The sequence below is a fragment of the Prionailurus bengalensis genome, chromosome C1 (genome assembly GCF_016509475.1).
Source record: "Prionailurus bengalensis isolate Pbe53 chromosome C1, Fcat_Pben_1.1_paternal_pri, whole genome shotgun sequence".
Lineage (NCBI taxonomy): Eukaryota > Metazoa > Chordata > Mammalia > Carnivora > Felidae > Prionailurus > Prionailurus bengalensis.
In genome coordinates, this window is record NC_057345.1 from 5,510,229 (window position 1) to 5,531,752 (window position 21,524).

The window sequence follows — 21,524 nt, forward strand, 5'->3', positions numbered from 1 at the left end:
ACCAAAAGTAATACTTTAGTTGTGAATGCTGTGTGTGATGTATTCATTGGATAAACACTGATACTGACCCAGGTCGATTTCAAATCTTGTTGGTGATGCAGATGTCTCAGGAGTGCTCAGTCAGGTTCATTCCCTCTTTCCCTTTAACTAAAACTATCTGCCTTTCCCTTTTTCTGTCCTACCTCGCACGGCAGCAGGCCACCGGCATGGATGTCTCCTTACTATCTCCCCATGCTATGGGGACTGGAACCCAACAGCCCGTCTTCTCTTGGGTCTTCCTCCAACTACCTAAAATCCCACCTTTTTGAAACACATCTGACCACTTGCCTCTCTTTCCCCACCATACTCAAAACTAAAAGCGGGTGGCTTTTGCCTGCTTCCTTGGCAAATAGTCAAAGATGAAGTCATTCCAGAACTCCCAAAATGTCTTTTTCAAATGCCGAAAGATTAAAGACAGTCAGAAATTTTTGCACAACGCAGTGGTGCATGAAGAAATCTATTCACAATTCTTAAAATTAAACAAAAACCGTGCTCACCACCATTGTAAGGATCTCATGAAATCTATTCAAGTGCTTCGTAAACGAACAAAGGAATGTAAGTTATTTCTCGAAAATAATCATGTTTTTAACATCTAAACTGAAATGTCAAGAACCTGACATACTTAGAAGACTGAGCTCACCCGTTACTGGTGAGAGTGCTAAGTGACTCACTCAACTTGCATGGAGTTGCTCCAATGTATTTACACTTCTGAGAATTTCCTCTCCAGTTTCACCTACACAAATAGGACATATAAATAAGGTTATTCAGTGCAGTGCTGCCTGTACAAAAAACAGCTGGAAATAACCTAAGTCTTATCAGTAGGGCATCGGTAAATAAACTATGGGACATTCCACAACGGCATACTATCTGGAAAAAAGAGAGGAAGTTCTTTTTGATAAGGAAAAATCTCCACCACATTCGTTTAATAAGCTGGTGGCAGTGCGAGGTGAAGGACACAACAATGTGGATAATCTGCTACATTTCCATGAGAAAGAAGTAAAAGTGTATTTGCTTATGCTTGCATAAGGAAACACTGGAAAGATGGCCAGGAAACGAATACAAGGTTACTGGTAGGCAGCAGCAGGGATGGAACCACATGGGGACAAGGCTGGGAGTCCATCTGTTCAATGTAACTTTGATCAACTTGGTTGTTTTTTTTTTTTCCAACGTTTATTTATTTTGGGGACAGAGAGAGACAGAGCATGAACGGGCGAGGGGCAGAGAGAGAGGGAGACACAGAATCGGGAACAGGCTCCAGGCTCAGTCTGAGCCATCAGCCCAGAGCCCCACGCGGGGCTCGAACTCCCGGACCGCGAGATCGTGACCTGGCTGAAGTCGGACGCTTAACCGACTGCGCCACCCAGGCGCCCCAGATCAACTTGGTTTTTGAAATGGGTTAAACCATCAGCATTCAGGGGCGCCTGGGCGGCTCTGTCGGTTAAGCATCTGGCTTTTGGTTCTGGCTCTGGTCATGATCCCATGCTTTAGGAGTTCGAGGCCTGCATCAGGCTCAGGCTCTGCCTGATAGTGCAGAGCCTCCTTGGGATTCTCTCGAAATAAATAAAAACTTTGGGAAAAGCGTCAGTATTCAATTCATGTTTGTAAAAACGAAATCTGAGATTGTAACTTAAACAGATGCCATTAAAGGGACTGTCAGGTCACTGTGCTCGGCAGGGCTCCACACCCTGGGATCTTTAGAAAAAAAGAACTTTCGAGAAACTAGCACACGTGAAATTACCGCATGCAAATAATGCTAAGAGTCGCCAGAGACCGAGGACCTGCAGCCCGCCCTGGGGAGACGAGGTCGGGAACAGGTGGGGGGTGCGGGGGGAGGGGGACACGGGCAGGCCCTCCAAAAAAGGAAAGCCAAGTGCACAGAAGCGAGAAGGCACAACTCCACTCCAGGAAAACGCACGTTTAAAGCAAACCGCCACAGCTCCCGAAGGGGTCCCGCCGGGCGCCTCCGGCCCGTGGGGAAAAGCGAGTTAACTCGAGCGGCGCCGAGGGCAGGCCAGACCGCGCCACTCGGGGCGGGGGAGATTCCGTGAGCACGCGTGAGCCCACGGGACTCTCCTCGCGTTGGGTGCTCCAACTGAACACGTCCCCTAGACGCAGAGTCAGGGCTCGGAAAGGCGGGCGGTACCCCGCAGCGGTCCAAGGTGGGCCCGGCCGGATGTGACGTAAGCGAGCGAGCCGCTCGAGTCGGTGCAGCTCAGAGCTGAGGAGGAAGTGGGGACCTGGGCGGCGGGCGTCTGCGCAACACCGGGGGGCAGGGAGGGAGGGGCAGAACAAGAAGCTGGGCGTCGTGCGCCTGCGCATTATAGGGCTGTGAGGCGGGCGGGGGGCGGGGGAGAAGACGTGAAGTCTGCGCGGCGGGCGTCTGCGCAGTACCGGGGAGGCGGGGCAGGACGTGAAGCCGGGGGGCGCGCGTCTGCGCAGTGCGGGGCTGAGGGCGTGAACCCTGGCGACGCGCGTACGTGTGTGCGTGCGACCCGTTTAGTCCGGTTCTGGTTCCGTTCGGTCGTCCCCGACGCGGGATTGGGCAGAGTCGAGGTTCGGGTCGGGGTCTGGGGAGCGCTGAGGGTGGCGAGGGGGCCGCGGGCATCCCGGCGCGGGCTTCGGAAGGGGGCGCCGAGGGACGAGGCCCCGCCGCGTCTGCGGAACGGGCGGCCTTCGGCCAGGAGCGCACGGGGCGACCTCGGACCCTCCAGGATTGTGTGCAGGGTGTCCGGCAGTTTGGAACTGGCCAGTGCTGTGTTTGTGGGAGTGCATTTATCAGCTTCTGATTTGCATGGACAACAGGCTGCAGAAAAAGAACAGGCTAAGAACTATCCAGACCCTTGCTTAGCAGCTGCCATTTGCAACGAGAGGGCAAAGTGCAGAGAGAGAATCCAGTTGGGTTGAATGTAGTGGGGGATTCCCATCTTTCTGCGTCATCAAAGAGTGTGATAAAATATTTAACACCGTTAACTTTCCAGAATTTTTCGTACAGTTATTGGAACTTAAAAAAAAATCCCCTCCAAAAATCTCACCGGCTAATTGCCAAAGACTATGTGCAGCTTTCCCCCGTGAAATTTAAGTGTAGTCGTTTCTCTGAAATAGTGCTAACAAAAAGAAAACTATCTCCCTACTTTGTGTGAAATGCAAGGCCTGTGTGTTCCTGTATACTGGGTTTTTAAAAAATATGGTCGAAGGAAATCCAAGTGGTACTATCACGTATTAGCAACCTTACTGTGTTCTCTCAGAAATCCAGCCGTTGAAATTCTGTGTAAACCAATATTAACCTAAGGTCCTTTTTTTTTTTTTTTTTTTTTAAATGTTTGTCTCTCCGAACTTTTCCCCTAAGAGGCACCTAGTTACCCTGCTTAAAAATGTTACTAAGCTTAAAGGTTTTGGCTGCTTTAGGGTTGCAATGGAAGTTTTTTTTAATTCTTTTTTTTTTTTTTTTTAATTAAGTCTTTAAAAAGTGCAACGCAAAAATGGCTTCCAAAAGAGCTCTGGTCATCCTGGCCAAAGGAGCAGAGGAGATGGAGACAGTCATTCCTGTAGATGTCATGAGGCGAGCCGGAGTAAGTCCCCTGATGTCTTCTACCTTTTTCAAAATTTTTGGGTTTTGAAGTCATTTTGAATAAAATAATATTCAGTGTACTTTATAAAATATTTCAAACACTCACAAATACAGAAGACTGTGTAATAACAATTACCTGTTTATTCACTGCCCACGTTTAGTACATGTTAGTATTTTGCCATGTTTCTTTTAGACCCACTTCCAGAGGAATAGATGCTTTAAAACAGTTTTTTTTTTGTTGTTTATTTATTTATTTTGAGAGAGAGAGCACGTGCATATGTGAGCAGGTAGAGAGGGAGGAGAGAGAGAATTCCAAGCAAGCTCCGTGTGCTATCCGCGCAAAGCCCAGTGTGGGGCTTGAGCCCATGAACCGAGAGATCGTGACCTGAGCTGAAATCAAAAGTCGGATGGTCGGCTGACTGAGCCACCCAGGTGCCCCTTTAGGAACAGGTGCTTAAAACAAATAAAGCATTACACAGCCCTCTTTGTAAATTTCCCCAATACTATTCCCCTTCTTGCCCCAGAGATAGCTCTGTCCCCTCACTGGTGTGTGTCCTTCCCATGCATGTCTTCAAAGTAGCATTAAACTGCAGCTGCATTTTGCACGTGTCTCTGTGTGTGTGTGTGTGTGTGTGTGTGTGTGTGTGTGTGTATGCATATATGCATCCATAGTGAGCACTTAAATAGCATTTACTGATGCTAGGTGTCATTCTAAGTACTTAACATAAACTTGTCTAACTCTTCCAACAGCCCTGTGAGTTACTGCCATTCTCATTGTACAACTTAAGAAACTGAGGCACAACGACACTAGATGAAGTGTCGACATTGTAGACTTAGTGAGAAGAGCCAGTACTCAGACCCTAGCAGTCTGGCCCCAGAGTCTGTTAACCTTCATTTCTCTGGTTCCCATAAGTGAAGACACACAGATGCACTTCGTTTGTTTAAAATTGCTGCTGGGGCGCCTGGGTGGCGCAGTCGGTTGGGCGTCCGACTTCAGCCAGGTCACGATCTCGCGGTCCGTGAGTTCGAGCCCCGCGTCGGGCTCTGGGCTGATGGCTCCGAGCCTGGAGCCTGTTTCCGATTCTGTGTCTCCCTCTCTCTCTGCCCCTCCCCCGTTCATGCTCTGTCTCTCTCTGTCCCAAAAATAAACGTTGAAAAAAAAAATTAAAAAAAAAAAATAAAATTGCTGCTTAGTATTATGCTGTACGAATATGCTGCAGTCTGCTCTGTTCCAGTTTTGTGCCATTTCAGTTCTATAATATTCTCGTACGGGTTTCTTTATGCAAATGTGTGGAAGTTTTTCCAGGTTTTGTGACTGAGAGTGGAATTGCTAGGCCAAAGGACAGCCCATAGTTGGCCTTACCAGATTTTGTCAACTGCCCAAAGTACCAACATGTGGACCCACCAGCAGTTTAGGAAAATTCCCATGTTGCCAGTTCCAGCTCTTGCTTATGTCGGCTTTGTACATTTTTGCAAGCTAGAGTAGGATTTCATTGTTTGAACTTGTCTTTGTATCTTCAGAAAATTCCATGACACTCTAAATGACAACAGTAACTTTGCAAGATGGATTATTAACAGGATGATCACGTAATTGTCGCCCAAACCAGAAAGGACACTTGTGGGAGAAAGGACACTCACCAGACAGGGTCCCGGGACAGCATCTGTAAATCAGGACCGTCTCAGGCAAACCGGGACAGACCTGGTTATTAAATATATTTAGCTAACTTACTGGCTGCAAGGCAGCATGGTTTTGTCGCAGTATTTCCTGCCAAGTTATTTTAAAACACAGCAGCTGTGAAAATGTTACTCTAGATTTATGTTTCAGTGTTAAATGTGATGATGTCTTTCTCCTAGATTAAAGTCACCGTTGCGGGTCTGGCTGGGAAAGACCCGGTACAGTGTAGCCGAGATGTTCTCATTTGTCCGGATGCCAGTCTGGAAGATGCAAAAAAAGAGGTTTGTTCTCCATACCTGGAATTACTCCTTCCTGTGCCTTCTTTGTCAGTTTCTTGAAATGTCTTTTGACTACATCTAAGGCTGTGAGCACAGACTTATTTTAAGAAAGTTACTTTGCTTGGATGTCTTCCCCACTATAATAAGCCCTGGGAAGTCAGGGACTCTCCCTTTTTTGTATCCATGGAATCTGGCAGCTCCCTACTGCCTGTGCTGGCTGGGGGGGGGGGGGGGGGGGGGGGACATTTTCATCAGGATTCTTCTGGCCTCGCAGGCAGCTTAGCCTCCTGTTACAACGTACCTGATAGAAGGAATCACCTGCCACATTTCCTGTTCATTTCTTCTTTTTTTTTAAATGTTTATTTACTTTTGAGAGAGAGAGAGAGAGAGAGAGAGAGAGAGACAGAATGTGAGCAGGGGAGGGGCAGAGAGAGAGGGAGTCACAGCATCCGAAGCAGGTGAGGTCATGACCTGAGCCGAAGTCGGACGCATAACCGACTGAGCCACCCAGGTGCCCCTCATTTCTTATTCTTTATGCAAAAGTTCCTTTTTGCCTTTCCTTTTTCAGTGTCCCAGACATAGTTACGTGATTCATTTTATGTGGAACAGCTCGTAGTTGATTAGTGGTGGGATTAAGGGAGCATTAAGAATTGTTGTTAAATAGCGTCACTTTATGTTGACAGTTACCTTTGGTGGCAGCTAACACCGGGGAATCTGTCAAGAGCTGAGGGCCCTGTCCTCAGACGCAAGCTCACCCACATGTGCACAGATGCTTTTGCACACCCTTTCGTGTAGTTCATTGCTTAATGGCCAGTGTGATAGGGGTGTGAGCTCCGTGCTCTCAGGGCATAGATGTGGCAGAAAAAAAAGTGGAGGCAGCTCACGGACGGCCACTTGTGCCCTGCTGAGGAACCCGGAGCATGATTCCCATGCTCAGCTGGCCTCAGATGCAGAGAGAAAAGTTTATTCCTTTCTAATAAATTCACCTATTTCAGTGCCAGATTGTGGGGTACAGGAATGTTGGTATTTACATAAAAATTGCTGAAAACATTCTAAATAGCATGTTTCGAGTGACCGAGTAGAAGTAAACACTCGCTCTTCTCTGGTCTTTTTCATCTTGTGGTGTCTGGGTATTTTAGAACCGTGGTTACCTTTTGTGTCTGTTTATCAGATTCTAAAAGGAGTGAAAGAAATTCTGTACTTCACACACTTTGTTTAGTTGGTAGTTTTGCTTGGTTTGAAAACGGAATGTTCATAGTCTTGAGTAATTCTGAGTAGTATATGTGGCACTAAGTATGTACTAAATTTTTAAAATGCTAATGACTAAACTTTTGAAAAATTTTTTTAACATCTTAAAGTATTGTTACATCAAATTCCATTTCATGAATTGAATCAAGTTTGGAATCAGCAGATTTGTAGGATGTTAGGTGTTTGGGATACTAAAATACTGTATCATTATTCTCCCCTAAGTTCCATTTTTCATAGAGGTAAAAAACCTTTTTCTGTGCATTTTATTTGACATTGTTCTTTTAATTATTTTTATTACTGTGCACATTATCGTTGAAAAAATAATGCGTGTAGACCGTGTATACCTACAGAGTGAAAATGTTAAATGTCCCCGTTCTCATTGTCCTCGCCCCACCAACCCACACCACATCTCGTTAGCAGCTGAGCTCTCTTCCGTGTGTGGGTACCTGTAGACCCCGTGTGTGTCAGGGACATACACACACATCTGCGTTTTTTTTTTTAAGTGAGCTCTACGCTCAATATGGGGCCCGAAATCACAACCCCGAGATCCAGAGTCTCGTGCTCCACCGACTGAGCCAGCCAAGCGCCCCCTTTTTTTCCTCCCTTTTTATAAGAATGAGATCATGCTACCCCTGTAATCCTGCAACACGGGCATCCTTTCCTGTTACTGTATTCAGATTTTTTGCTAGTTACAACAACAACCCATCATAGAGATATATATCTTAATTTGTTTAGCTGTGCTTCCGTGAACAGTTTTTTGCTATGACCCACGTTTAAAACGTGAAAGTATTATCGGACTATCACTTTGGTGCACATCTCAGATGAAAAGTGTTTGTTTACTTTTTCTGTTTTGTTTTTAAACTGCAGGGACCTTACGACGTAGTGGTTCTGCCGGGAGGTAACCTGGGTGCACAGAATTTATCTGAGGTAAAAACCGTGTAAAGGAAGTACTTCAGCATCTGCCCGTGTTCTGTTGGTCTTGTTGTTACTAAAATATTTCAGGAAGGAGGCTGGGAGTAAACTAGAAACAGGTGAAGTGAACAAAATGGTGTTGTAGCTTATTTAGGAAAAACATCCCTAATGACATTTACTGTATGAGTGAGTAAGCAGAATTGGTGGAACGCTTAATTTGGGAATAGATTCTGTGAATACAGTCCGAATGTAAGACTTCTTTTTTCCTCCCCCACAGTAGAAAAATGAACCTACTCTTGTGTCTTATGAAGGTTTAGGCATAGAAAGATAAGAGACTGGCTGTCTGCTCAACACTAGGGCTGCGGGGGGGGGGGGGGGGGCTGCAGAGGCTGGAAATGCCAGCTTGCGAGAAAATGGCATCGGAAGAGGCCCCTGCTTTTTCATCGAAGTCTTCGTCGAGTCCACCTGTGGGAAGAGAGAGGGGAGGGAGGGGCAAGAGACAGCAGCGCGCAAGGCAGGTGGAATCAGACGATTGGGACTCTGCTGGGCCCTGTTCCTGGCTCTGCCTTCTGAAAACGCTCCAGACACCACGTGTCCCCGCCCCCCTTCTGCTTTCTCCGCGGAGCACAAAGCGGCAGGGGTCGGCGTGCCCAAGGGGAATTGCTTTTCTCATCTTTAAACACCTTTAAGAAAAGAATGCCCTTCTCCTGTAACAAACACCTTGATTAGGTTTAAGAATGTAGAAACTATGAATTTGAGAATTTTTCTATTAATGATTTAGAAATACTATTAGAAAATAGATGGAAGATCTTGCATTTTAAACTAAAAGCAGATTCTCTCCCAGCTTCCAGCCGGCCATTGGCTGTGGCTTAACGATAACTTGATGTGTTTGGGTTTTCTTTGAATAGTCTGCTGCCGTGAAAGAGATACTGAAGGAACAAGAAAAAAGGAAGGGCCTTATTGCCGCTATCTGTGCAGGTAACGTGCGGAACCATCCTGTGTTAAAATGTGTTGTTGGATTTCTCCCAAAAATACGTGACGGGGTAGCCTTTAATTGTGAGATTTTGTTCCAGATACTTCTTTCCCTTCACAGAGCGTGCAGGGCATCTGCATGGGCATATTTAGTTTGGGCGGCATGAACTCAGTGTCATTTCAGAAATGAGTACAGCTCTCTTTTCTGCTTCTCTGTGCTTTTTGGTCTGCGTTCTGTGAAACTACATGTTTTCCGTCTTTGGTTGACCTCTGAGGAAAATAACGCCCTCTGGAATTCAGTAAACAGCTTGTTACAGCAAATCTCTATGCCAGAAACTAGGTCTGCCAGCACCAGTCAGCAAGAATCGGTCAGACGTGAACGTAACAGCTCTGTCCTGTGCCTGCCCCGCGGGTTCCGAGGCCTCGGGTGCTTTCCGCCTGGTCCTCAGTGTGGAATGTTGGGTTTCGGGCACTGTACTGTCTGTCACGTAAGTTAGAAGAAGAAGGTTGTTCGTGCTTCCTGGATGTCCCCACATCTTTGGAAGTCAGTAATACTTTCTTTTCTGGAACCACCGTGAAATCCGTTCTTGATGCTCCGGTATCATGATGTCCCGCCATCTTGCATCTTTCCAGAGTGCAATTCTTTGTTATAGGTCTTTCTGGGACATTTGTCAAAAGAGCAAGTAAATCAATGACTAGATGGATGGTTTGATAAGATGACACAGTGTTTTGTTCAGTACAGTGGATCTGTTAAAGAAGTTATAAGTCGGGGACCCTGGGGACTTTGCGTTACAGCAGACGTTCTCAGAGCTCTTTCAAAGGCGTCATAAGGTGAAAGCAGATACTGATGTCATTTGTCCTTTTCCTTATGGAGAGTGTGATGGTGCCACCATTGGGGTGTGGCACACGTGCTCCCGCATTCTTGTGTCGTAAAAATGTCCCAGTTGTAATTTCCGACTTCTAACGCGGCACTTACAGGTAGATGTAACTCACGTAAAAGCTCAGGGGGGTTCCTAAAGACCCGGATGTTCGAGGACCCCTGCATTGGAGCCTGGGAGGGACCACAGAGGTGACCGCTCTGGCAGGCCCTGTCCTTGGGTTCCAGTCAGCACCAGCCCCTTGACCTGCCCTGGGGGCCCAGGTCTGTCCTCGCTGGAGGACCCTGCGGTCCCTACCGCCCGCACAGGTGCCTCTCTCTGGGTGGGGGTCCCAGGTCCTCTTCGATGTACGGGGACTTGGTCCAGTCACTCTCAGCCCCTGGCCACGGCCTCGTTCTTAGGTTCTGTAACCTAAGGAAGGGTTTGGTCTGGATTTGTTCCCTTATGAGTCGGCTGAAAGGAAAAGCCACACGTGGGTTTCTCCTTTTGTATCACTGAGGTGGCTGGATGATTGGCCATATCTGGTTCACTGTTTTGTGTTCACTGTTTTGTAGCTCGAATGCCGTGCTAAGGAGCTTAGACTTTAGAATCATTTAAATCGCTGTTGACATAAACAGCGCTCTAATACGGTGTTTGTATCGTTGAATATCCTGTACTGCCTGGCCTTCTGGTGCTGCAGAAAGTAGGAAGTGTGGAGAAAAACAAGGTGGTTCTTCAGTGTCGCAGTTAGGAAGCGGGGGCTGCTTACTGAACTGAAAGACGGTTGGCTTAGCCCCGAGTATTGAGCGCTTGAGACAGAAACTGGAGGGCAGACCATCTGGATAAGAAAGTAAAATGAGATTCGCTCTGGGTCTGGAGGGAAAGGAGCCTGAAGACTGGGTCTAGGTACAACCTGCAAGGGCTTGGAGGAGCTGGGGTGACCGAGGTGTTGTCTGCGTGAGTCACCACACGGTGGCGCTGTTGGCCGTCGTGTCTTGGCTGCCCAGGGGCTCCCGCTGCGGTGCCCTCTGCTCTCGGCTCTGGCTCAGAGCCGGATCCCCGCATACACGCAGCGATATTTTCATCTGCCAGAATCTCAAGTAATGGGAGTTAAATATTTCTTCTCGAATTCTCCAAATAGGATTCTTAAGCTCCAGAAAGCAGAAATCATGGGCTTATCAGGGTGAATAAGCCATCACTAAAGTCCTACGTTTGGCCGAAACGTAAATTTATTCACATTACCGTAGGCAGCAGTTTCATCAACTGAAGGGAACAGCCTAAAAATTTCTAACTTACGTACGAGCGATTGTTCTCCTCACTGTACGGTCACCTCTGGAGGTTTGCTTTCATAAAATACAAGATCATGTAGGTAGTTACTTACTTCTTAACATCTTACAGTGTAAGAATTAAGGGAAACTGATGAGTCCATTCACATAAATATTGAGTGGTAATTATTCAGTCTTTACAGACTTAAAATTTGCCACCATACATAGCTGTCTCGTACATAGGGTAAAAATAAGATGAGAGGGACATCAGATCTATCTGAGGACTTTGATTTAGGAGATATAAATCGGGATTGGCCTGTCAGGTGGAAAGCTTATGTAATTAAGCAGTATTTGTTGATCTTCCTGTGTGCAGCTGCTGTGATCTAGCCGGCAGGTGTAGTCTGTAGCTCCCTTTTCCTTGGAACTGGGTTGAAAAATGAAAGGTCAGAGCAGGTGGGCGGGGTGGCTGAAGCTGAAGCTGAAGCGTAGGGGCTCTGTCCTCAGGTCCCAGCCACGGCGTTGCATCCTGACCTGTTTTGAGGGTCGCATTGCTGTTCTGAAGCGTGTTTTTCTAGGTGTGACGTGAGGCTTAGAGAAAAAAGGTAGAATTTTTTTTTTTTATAACTTTCAAGGTAACATGACAGAGTCATAAAATGTCTTTGTTGTAGTTCTTATCTGAGAAACATTACATACAAAATATGGTTGTGATTCTCCATGAAATTGACCATTTTCAGTGAATACATTTGGATCAAAATCTCCTGTTAGCAACTGGATATTTTAGAGGATCAGAAGCAGACATCTGTGCATGGTCTTTAGTGGTTATTAATAAAGAAACGCTGGTGCCTTTATGTCTCCAGATTTCTGGGCATTTCACAGGTGTATCTTCTTCAGGGATGGACGGTGTCCTAGTCACCTGGGATGTACGGATGGATAGACGGATGAGTGAGTGCTCATTTTTAAGTAGAAAACCAAAATGAGTCTGTGAAGTAGCAGTCAAGTCCAGAAGTTTGGAGAGTGCCAGCTGCCTTTAGTGTGTGACTAAATCTTCCATTTGCTGAGAGTAAGGCCTTGGCGGTCTCCCCTCCGGGAATCCCCGGCAGGCTTGCCTGCAGTTCCTTGAGGGACCACACACTGTTCATCTGACGCTGCTCCGTATCATTTGGTGAGATGGCTGGTGAAGGATTTTGAGTTTGTACACTTCTGCCAGATGTGCTCAGCAGATGGTTTATTAGAAACAAACCGTGCCTCTCATACTAAAAGGTGTTTAATTTCAGAATCATCAGGATATGTTAGGTGAGAGCCTCCTGGTTTTGAAAAATTCTTCCGTTGCGATTTTTAAACCGTTAGTTTTTTTATATCCACACTTAATTAAGTCTTTTTATTAATCTTCTTCTTAGGTCCTACGGCTCTCTTGGCTCATGAAATAGGTTTTGGAAGCAAAGTTACGACACACCCGCTTGCTAAAGACAAAATGATGAATGGGAGTAAGTATATGCTTATATTTTATGTATTTAAAGCATCCTTTTAAAGTTTTTCTTGAGAGAGGTAGAGTGAGTGGTAGAGGGGCAGGGAGAGAGGGAGAGACAGAATCCCGACAGGCGCCACACCAGCAGTGCGGAGCCCGACACGGGGCTCGAACCCATGGCCTGAGCCGAAACCAAGAGTCAGACGCTTAACCTGCCGAGCCGCCCAGGCACCCCATGTGCTTCTGTTTTCATGTACGGAAAGAGCTTCTCAGAAAGCTGTGATTCAGCTTTGTGTCCCGCCTGGTCGCCTTACGCAGAGGGACTCTCCGCGGGTCGAGGCATGGCGTGTTCCTCACCTGCTTCGCCGGTGTCGCAGCCGGAGAGGGAGCGAGCGGTGGGGGGAGGTGGTGCGTGTGCCCGTGTGTGCGCCCTGACGGGGCGCAAGGGCAGAGCCAGCCGGAGCCCCGGTCGTCCTGGATGGGCGTGGTTATGAAATGCCAGGCTGACTCGGGTTTTTACCACCTTGCCAGACACTTGAGGGTAAACTTCAAACCTCGACAGCAATTTCAGAAGATGCCCTTTTGCCCACAGTCCAAAGTAAAGTGAATGTTGCTCTCTCCCTGGGTGGCAGGTCTGTTCCTTAGGTGACATGTTTCTTTCATAAATACCAGCTAGACTGTTAAGTTTCATTTATTTTTATGAAAACAAGTTCTATTCATGGTAAAAAGTGCAACCAGTGCAAAAGGGGGTGAAGTAAAAACATAAATTTGCGTTTTCTCTTTCTTCCTCACCCCCTTTCTGCTTTTCAGAGGTAATTTCTGTTAGAAAGTTTCTTGTGTAACTCTAGAATTTTCTCCACATACGCTCATTATCCTTTATAATTTAATAATTTTATTCAAATGAAGTCTGTTAAATGTATTGCTCTGCAACTTTTTTTTTTTTTTTTTTTTTTTTGAGAGAGAGAGAAAGAGAGTGCAAACGGGGAAGCGGCAGAGCGGGGGAGAGAGAATCTTAAGCAGGCTCCACTCCCAGCACGGGGCCTGACACTGGTTCGTTCCCACGACCCTGGGATCACAACCTGAACAGAGATCAAAAGTTGGATGCTCAACTGACTGAGCCCCCCAGGCACCCCTGCAGCTTGCTTTTTAAACCTAAGATTGTATCCTTTTCTGGGGGCAGGAGAGTAATCTATCAGGTATTTCTTTAATTCTTTGCGTGACGGGTTACTTACTCAGAGGCTGTAAAAGCAGCACGCCATTGGGGCGCCTGGGTGGCTCAGTCTGTTCAATGTAGGACTCTTGATCTCAACTCGGGTTCTGAGCTCACGGTTCAGGAGTTCGAGGCCCGGATCGGTCTCTGCGCTCACAGTGCAGAGCCTGCCATGGTCTCTGTCCTCCGGGAGGGAACAGCTTACAGACACAGGACACACACGTCGAATTTAAAACCAGAAGGCAACGTGCAATTTACGACAGCGCAGTGTAACCAGCCACGTAAACGTACAACTGTGTGACGACGCTCCCTCAGTAACAGCCACGGCTTCTCAGTGTGACACTCGGAACACCAGCCACGTAGTGTCTTTTGCCAGACAGGTGGCTTCTCCCTCTGCCATCTGTCCCTGGAGTGCATGCACCAGAGAGACAGAGACTCTGGCACTTGCAGAGAGACAGAAAACTTCACGCTGTTGTGGATGATTGCAAGAGCGTCTGAAATTTCCAGTTAGAAGCCAGAAGTGGTTCGGCTGGCATGGAGCCAGCAAGGAAACCGGGAGGCTGGCCGTGTGTGAAACATCACCAGCCAAACACCGGCAAATGGGCCGGAAGAGGAAACGACAATGGCGGCAGCTGATCGGGAAACAGGCGGCGGCAGATTTTGTCCCCGGTCTCAGCCCCACTCGAGGCTCATTCTGACCTCACACAAAGTAGGCGGGTAACATCTCTTCGTCATCTTCTCACGGCCGGGCCGGGTGGCGCATTTGCACGGTGTTGCTTTGTCTTTTTTTTTTTCAATGTTTATTTTTGAGACAACGCGAGAGACAGAGCGCAAGTAGCGGAGGGGCAGACAGAGAGAGACGCAGAATCCGAGGCCCGCTCCGGGCTCCGAGCCGTCGGCCCAGAGTCCGATGTGGGGCTCGAACTCATGAGCCGTGAGATCCTGACCCGAGCTGAAGTTGCTCAACCGACTGAGCCACTCAGGTGCCCCTGTTGCTTTGTCTTTAACGAAGAGGTGCTGCTTTTTTTTTTTTTTTTTTACAAACACTTTCATGTTTGTTTATTTATTTTTGAGAGAGAGAGAGAGAGAGAGAGCAGGGGAGGGGCAGAGAGAGGGAGACAGAATCCCAGGCAGGCTCCATGCTGTCAGCACAGAGCCTGACGTGGGGCTCGAACCCATGAACCATGAGATCATGACCTGAGCCGAAACCAAGAGTTGGACGCTCAACCAACTGAGCCACCCAGGCGCCCCGAGGTGCTGCTTTCCAGAGCAGTGTTAGGCTCGCCGCAAAATGGGGCCGAAAGTGCAGGCCTCCCGCACGCCCTGCCCGCACACGCGGTCTCCCTCGCCTTCCTCTCCCTCACCAGAGGGGTACCTTTGTCACAGTCGATGAATCTGCACGGACACGGCGTCACCACCTCAGATCCGTCATTTACGTCAGGGTTTGCTCTTGGTGTTGGATGTTCAGAATATTTTCAAACATGATCCAAGGTAGTATTGTCTTAAATACCTATCACTTGTTTGGAGCTGCTAGATCCTCAGTTGTCAATAAAACCATCTGTGTGAAAAGTGGGGTTTTTTTACAGAGGGCTCTGGCTGCCGGGCGTTTCTAACGTGGGCTAACGGACGGGTTTTAGAGAGTCGGAAAGATCGGAATCAGCCTTCCTTTAGTGGTTACGACATGTTGGGGGGGGGGGGGGGGAACGCGTCCAGTCGGCCACGTTCCTCCTTTATCCGAATGTGGATCTGTTGTGTCTGTTTTCCTGCCTCAAGAACACGGAGGTGGGTTGGGAACAGGGGAGCTTAGATCGTTAACTCTCGGTGCTGGTCAGGTGCACTCGCGGGCGTGATCTCCACGGAGCCGCCCGGGCCCCGGTGCCCAGCGAGGCAGCTGTTGGCTTCCCGGAAGAGGACACCGGCTCCCGGAGGCCGGGCCACTTGCCCGGAGTCGGGCCGGAGCTCGGCCCCACCTCTGTCCCGGTGTGGCTCCCGCGCACGTTAAGTTACGAGGTGCTGGGTTCAGCCGGTGAGTCCTCCTGTGGGGAAAGACCGGTTGAGTATCTGCCCTCGCAGGGCGCCTGAGGAGCGAGGCCGTAATCACTCCTGGGGGCCCTGGTCCTCCTCATGTACCTGGCAGAGCGGCGTGAAACTTTTACTCACATAAGCAATCCGGTCTGAAGGGTGCAGTCCTCCCGTGTCTCAGTTTTTAAATGAAGAAATTGTTACTTTAATAGTCTTTTCGCTTCCTATATGTCTGTTCTCGAAAGCACCCGAAGCCCCCCGTCACGAAGGTGAGCAGTGAAGGGCTGTGCCCCTGGGCCAGGCAGTGTGGGGCCGGCCGTGGGCGGGCTCCTTCCCCCTCCCGGCCCCGGGTTCCATCCGGACACCTTAGGATATCAGTAGCCCTCGCCTCACAGGGTCGTTGACAGGCCCCGTGAGTCGGTGTGTGTGACGCACCCAGAACGTGGCCTGGCGCGAACCCGCGCAGGGGGCGGAGGGCCGGTCGGTCCTGGCTCCGGGCCGAGCGCTGGGAACGCGGCGGTGAACGGCCGTCCTCCCCCGGCTGCTGCCTGCTGAGTAACACCACCGCTCTGTCCGGGCCTTCCACTTGATCGGACTCCCGTGGCAGCCCCATTTTACAGAAGAGAAAGGCGAGGCTCAGCGAGATGGGACAGCTACTAAATGGCAGACCTGCAATTGGAACCCAGGGCTGCCATCCCCAGAGGTCGGTGACTTTTCTTAACGGGCAAGATGGTGAATGTCTCGGGCTCTCGGGGACTTCGGGTCTCTCCAGCAACTACTCTCTTGAGGAGCCACTAACCAATAAAAAGCAGCCATTAGGTGCCGACCCCTCGTGTCTAGGCTCCCTTGGCTGCTGCTGCTCTGAAGAGCCTTCCTTCCTGGCTCTGGAGCGTTTGGTTAAAATTAAAAAGAAGTCGGCAACTAATGCTTTGTGCCAGTGGACTGTGGGGTGTGGATTTGCGGAGTTCGTGAATCCAAGTCGGCTGAGGCGTGCCCACCTGCCTCGCAGCCCTGGGCGCGCGGTGTCCTTGTCCGGCGTCGCCGCCAGGTGGAGGTGGCCGGCGAGCGTAGACCTGCTCTTCGGGCTGGAATTGTGAAAAGAGTCCTGGAACCTTGAACTGTCTGTAACTGGTGCAAGCCGTGGTTGTAATACTTGACCCACGAAGAGAGCGTTCAGCGAGCCGTTCAGAAATGGCCTCACCCAGCCCCAGTCCAGGCCGTGCATCTCGCCGCCCTGGAAGACGAGACCCAGTGGGTTTCCTGGTTGGGCATCTGAAGATGTCTCGGCCTGGTTCAGCCGTCAGGAAATGAGGTTGGACGTCAACCCAGAGATGCTCTTCCTCTGCGGCAGGGTAACTAGGAAATTTGTCTTTCAGTGTCTGTTCATTTTTGAGAGAGAGAGAGAGCAGGGGAGGGGCAGGGAGGGAGACACAGGATCCAAAACCGGCTCCGCGCTGTCAGCCTAGAGCCTGAGGCGGGGCTCGAACCCACAGGCCAGGAGATCATGATCTGAGCCGGAGTCCGATGCTTAACTGGCTGACCACTAGGAAGATGTTCGTGTGCGGTATTTCGTTATTTCAGTGGGTGACTCGATTTTTGTTTTTAATGTTTGTTTAATTTCGAAAGAGAGGGCAAGCAAGGGAGGGACAGAGATGGAGGGGGACAGAGGATCCGAAGCAGGCTCTGCCCGGTCGGCACGAACGGTGAGGTCATAACCTGAGCCAAAGTCAGATGTTCAACTGACCGAGCCGCCCGGGCGTCCCTTGGGTGACTGGATCTGTAACGAGGACAGGAAGACCTAATCTGCCGAAGGTCTCCACCACTTGGAAAGGACGTGAACATCATCGCGTGGTTTCTAAGGCTCGTGAATACGGCAGAAGCAGATCCCTTCTGCTGTAAGGGGGCTCATTAGATCAGGAGACCATTTTCTGTCTGTAGACCTCGAACAGGCATTTCCTGGGCTCCTCCGTGGCTCTGAGAACAGAAAAAGGAACAAGCCCAAGCCATCTGATGGGAGAGCCCGGTGGCGCGGGCACTGAATCTGGCAGGAGGGGGAGACTAGTCTCAGGGCCGGCGGCGCGACAGGGGACCTTGTGGGCTTCGGCCCCTCCCCTCAGTCTGTTCTTTGTGTCCTTGGTCTCGGTGTGGTGCCACCATCCACCCCGTTGTAGGACAGACAGCTGGGAGTTCTCTTCACCACCTCCCCGTGTTCAGTCCTGCTCGGAGTTGTGGGCATTTTGTTTTCTACGTGATTTCTCACACCTTCATTTCCCTGTCACCCCTGGCCCCACCCAGGTCACCATGAGCTCCCGCCTGGATGGCAAGTTCTTTGCGGTCTCCCCTTTGGTTCCTTCTGGTCCAGTCTTTGTGCAGGCCAGACCCAGAGGGCGTGCCTGCCGGGATGTGGAACAGAGTCGCCTTTAGGTGCTGGAGAAAGTAGGCAAAGGCCTCTCCTGGGAGCAGAACTGGATAAGCTCTGACGTGCACTTTGGAAAGGTGACCTTTTTTGTGGCGCTGAGCAGAGAGTGGAGGGAAGGACAGGTGGAAGGCAGGGCCGGAACACGGAGATCCTGCGTGAAGGCCGCAGATGCAGAGAGGAGGCCACGAGGGATGTTCATTCGTTCACCTGATGCTTGGGGGCACCTCCGTGGGTCCGTTAGTGTCCTAGGCCACGTGGGGTGGCTGAGGGCCCGGCCTTTTAAAGGGCAGGCGGTAAAGCAGGAGACACACTATTTTCACGTCCTGTCAGTGCCGGGGGCCCCGCCCCGGTGGTGCGATCCAGGGGCCTGATCCGGGGAGCGGTCACAGATGCCGCCTCTGAGGGGCGCTGGAGGAGGGGAGAGCTTTCTGGGCAGTGGGAGCTGGGGGGCCGGGTCGTGAGGGCGCGTCTGCTCCCGAGGACTTAGGGCCGGGTGGCCCGTGCATTAGGAGGGTTTGGTGACCATGTGTGTGGAAGGGGAGGCCTTGGCGAGCTGACGCTGAAGGTTCCCAGCTTTGTGGCTGTGGTGTGCCCAGGTGTCCCGTCATCCACTGAATTTGGACATAGGAGAAGCATATGCTGGTTTTACTGTCTTTCCCCCCAAAAGCCAGCCGGGGGACACGGAAGGAAAGTGGTTCCTGAGAAACGAGTGGTGTTTCTCCTTCCACACACCTCCTCCTCCCTGTGTGTTCTGTGGTGTTTTTGCTAGTTGTTTTTTTTTAATGTTTTTTTAAATGTTTATTTATATTAGAGCGGGAGAGACAGAGGGTGAGCTGGGGAGGGACAGAGAGAGGGGGAGACCCAGAATCCGAAGCAGGCTCCAGGCTCCGAGCTGTCCCTACAGAGCCCGACGTGGGGCTCGAACCCACGAATCGCGAGATCATGACCTGAGCCGAAGTCGGATGCCCAACCGACTGAGCCACCAGGCGCCCCTTATTTTTGCTAGTTTGTTTTTGAGATAGAGTCTGTGCGTGATGCAGGCAGTCCGTGTGACAGGGAGTCCGTGTGACAGGAGTCTGTGTGTAGGGAAGGGGGAGCAGGGACCTAGGCCTTTCAGGAGACCGGAATGATTTTCAGGAAAGATGAAGGGGCCCTTGGGAGACGAGATGGGAGGTGGGATGGTTTGTGACAGGGTCTGTCTGGTGTCCACTTCTGGTCTCCTCTCTCCTGGGACGAGAGCCCCTCCTCCCCGGCTGATGGTCTCCCGGAAGGGACACGACGGCCGAGTCCCTTAGGACCTGTCTTCAGGCAGGGCGGGGGCGAGGGGGGCTCAGAGAAAGCCTCTTCCTGCAGTTGCCGTTTGTCCGGTGCCTTCAGCCCAGAGTAGTCGCTGTACCGAAGCGGCACGTTTCGGGGGGCCCCTTCTGCTTCCCCTTCAGTGCACAGGGCGGACCCTTGAGCGTTGGTTGGTGACAGAAATGTGAACGCTCGGCCTCCCTCCCGCTGCCCTGCCCACTTACAAGGTCTTCTGCAACCGCGCTTGACCTCCGTGTGTTCGTGTCATTCCGCCGCGGCCGTCAGTTCCTCTCCCTCCGCTGCACACGCCGCCGTAGCATCTCCGCGCGGGGCGGGGCCGGGCCGCCGCCGCCTCGTCCAGCTGCCCTTGTCGTGGGGTTTGGTTTTGGGGTTTTTGGAAATGTCTGTGGGACCCATCTTGTGCGGTAACGGGGATTTGCATTGCAGGGCGGAGTGATAGTGTTCCCAGCGGAGCCCGTTCGGACGTAACCCTCTCGTTCTTCCTCCGAAGGTCATTACAGCTACTCCGAGAACCGCGTGGAGAAGGACGGCCTGATCCTCACGAGCCGCGGGCCTGGAACCAGCTTCGAGTTTGCTCTTGCGATTGTTGAAGCGCTGAGCGGGAAGGACGTGGCTGACCAAGTGAAGGCCCCGCTCGTGCTTAAGGATTAGAGCGGAAACCTTCGGGGAGGAGTTAGAGAAACGGGCCGTCCGCAGTCATTGTCCCCGTGTTCACTTTAAGCGAAAGGAGCCGTCCCCGTGCGGAGGATCGTGGTCACTGCCCCCAGCGGTGTGGGCCGGTGGCGGCAGCCGCACGGGCCTTCCCCGCCTGCCTCGTGTCCCCCCCGACGGTCCTGAACCTGGATTGCACCGTAGATGGCATTTAGCGAGCTCCTGATGGTTTTCATTTATCTCTGGTTTCCCTTTTTTGTTTGTGAAATCAAGTTCATGATCAGCCTCACTTGCAGCTGTTAGCTGTTGATACGGCTGCTGAGGTGAACGAATAGTGAACACATTTGTCGCAGAAGAAGGAAAGGCATAAAAGCAAGGAATTAAGAGGCTGTGATGTTCTCTCATTTGTTAATTGCGTATCATTAACGTGCTATTAAAAAATACCAACCAAGTTGGCTGTAATGGTGAATTTTTGTAGACCAGTTCCTTTTGACGTCGCAGGAGGAGTCTTCAGGCGGAAGTGAAAACCTCCCGAGGCTGGCCCGGCCTCCGTTTTCCCTTCCTCTGGTGACCGGCACCAGGGGCCCCGGCCCCACCAGCCAGCGCGGCTCCACCCCGGGGCCTCGGCCGAGCCTGCTGGCGGCGTTCTCTCCGCCGAGTGGTCAGGAGGACGGGCAGGGCGCCTGGAGCCACCGGCAGCCACCCTGTCCCCGAGGAGAGCCCGCCCAGGAAGGCAGATCCATCTGTAGCTGAGCCAGAGCGACTCCTGGGTTGTTCCCAGGACCCAGCAGGTTCCCCTGGCTTCTCTGTCTCCCCGTGACCGGCGCGTACTGCCCGGCCGAGGGGCGGAACGGAGTTCGGGCTTCTGCACAGGGAGCTGAGCTGCTCCGCACAACTGACGTAGAGCCAGCGCCGAGGCAGACCGCCTCATCGCGCGGTACCTTTTCTTCCTCCTGTTCCTTTCCCCCTCTCCGTCCTCTGGCGAACAACAGCTGTCAGCAAACTCTCTGGAAAGGCCAGCTGGTAGCCATGTTAAACGTGGGTCACAAAGCCTCGTCGCGGTTACCCAGCTGGCCTTGTAGCACCAAAACAGACAAAAGACACACATGAGGCAGGGATGATGGTTGTGTCCAACAAAACTCATGAATCCAGGGAGCGGTGGCGATTTGGCCCTCGGGCTGCAGCTTGCTGACCCCTGGGCTAGGAGGCAAGGCAGATCATTTTTTGAATGCAGATATGTAACTACATTTTGGGAAACGATGAAGCTGTAAAGAGACGGCTAGGGGAGAGACAGCAGCAGGAGAGACTTTGTGTTCTGAGAAGAAAAGTGGGGTAAGGAGGCAGCGATGGGGTTTTTTTCTGCAGCCGTGTTAGAGAAGTCCTCTCTGGAAGGGGACCTCAGAAAATGTGGAGTCTTGGGTGTGCACGAGGCAAGTCTGTTAGCATTTGAGGAAGGAGAAGCCAGACATGCAAAGGGCCTGAGGCAGGAGGAGTGTGGGGTGTGGAGGGACAGCAAGAGGGCCAGTTGAGGGGGAACTCGGAGGTGAGGCTGGGGAGGCAAGGCCTGGAACTGACTCTGAGCCGTGGAGGAGGGACCCAACCCTACTTGGCTCAAAGGCCCTGCTG

At 50.9% G+C, this 21,524-nt stretch overlaps 1 protein-coding gene across 3 annotated transcripts; it reads left to right on the forward strand.

The window, feature by feature from the left end:
- Positions 1-1,931: 1,931 nt before the first annotated feature.
- On the forward strand, positions 1,932-20,349 carry PARK7 (Parkinsonism associated deglycase). Of its 3 annotated transcripts, none has more exons than XM_043573698.1 (7): positions 1,932-2,198; positions 3,496-3,608; positions 5,462-5,563; positions 7,676-7,735; positions 8,629-8,698; positions 12,212-12,298; positions 19,738-20,349. In XM_043573698.1, the coding sequence occupies exons 2-7, from the start codon at positions 3,519-3,521 to the stop codon at positions 19,896-19,898; spliced, it is 570 nt and encodes a 189-aa protein (XP_043429633.1). In that variant the 5' UTR covers positions 1,932-2,198; positions 3,496-3,518; the 3' UTR covers positions 19,899-20,349. The 3 variants fall into 3 exon arrangements, with proteins under 3 accessions (XP_043429633.1, XP_043429632.1, XP_043429631.1); XM_043573697.1 differs by lacking the exon at positions 1,932-2,198 and adding an exon at positions 2,463-2,598; XM_043573696.1 differs by lacking the exon at positions 1,932-2,198 and adding an exon at positions 2,463-2,592.
- Positions 20,350-21,524: the final 1,175 nt, after the last annotated feature.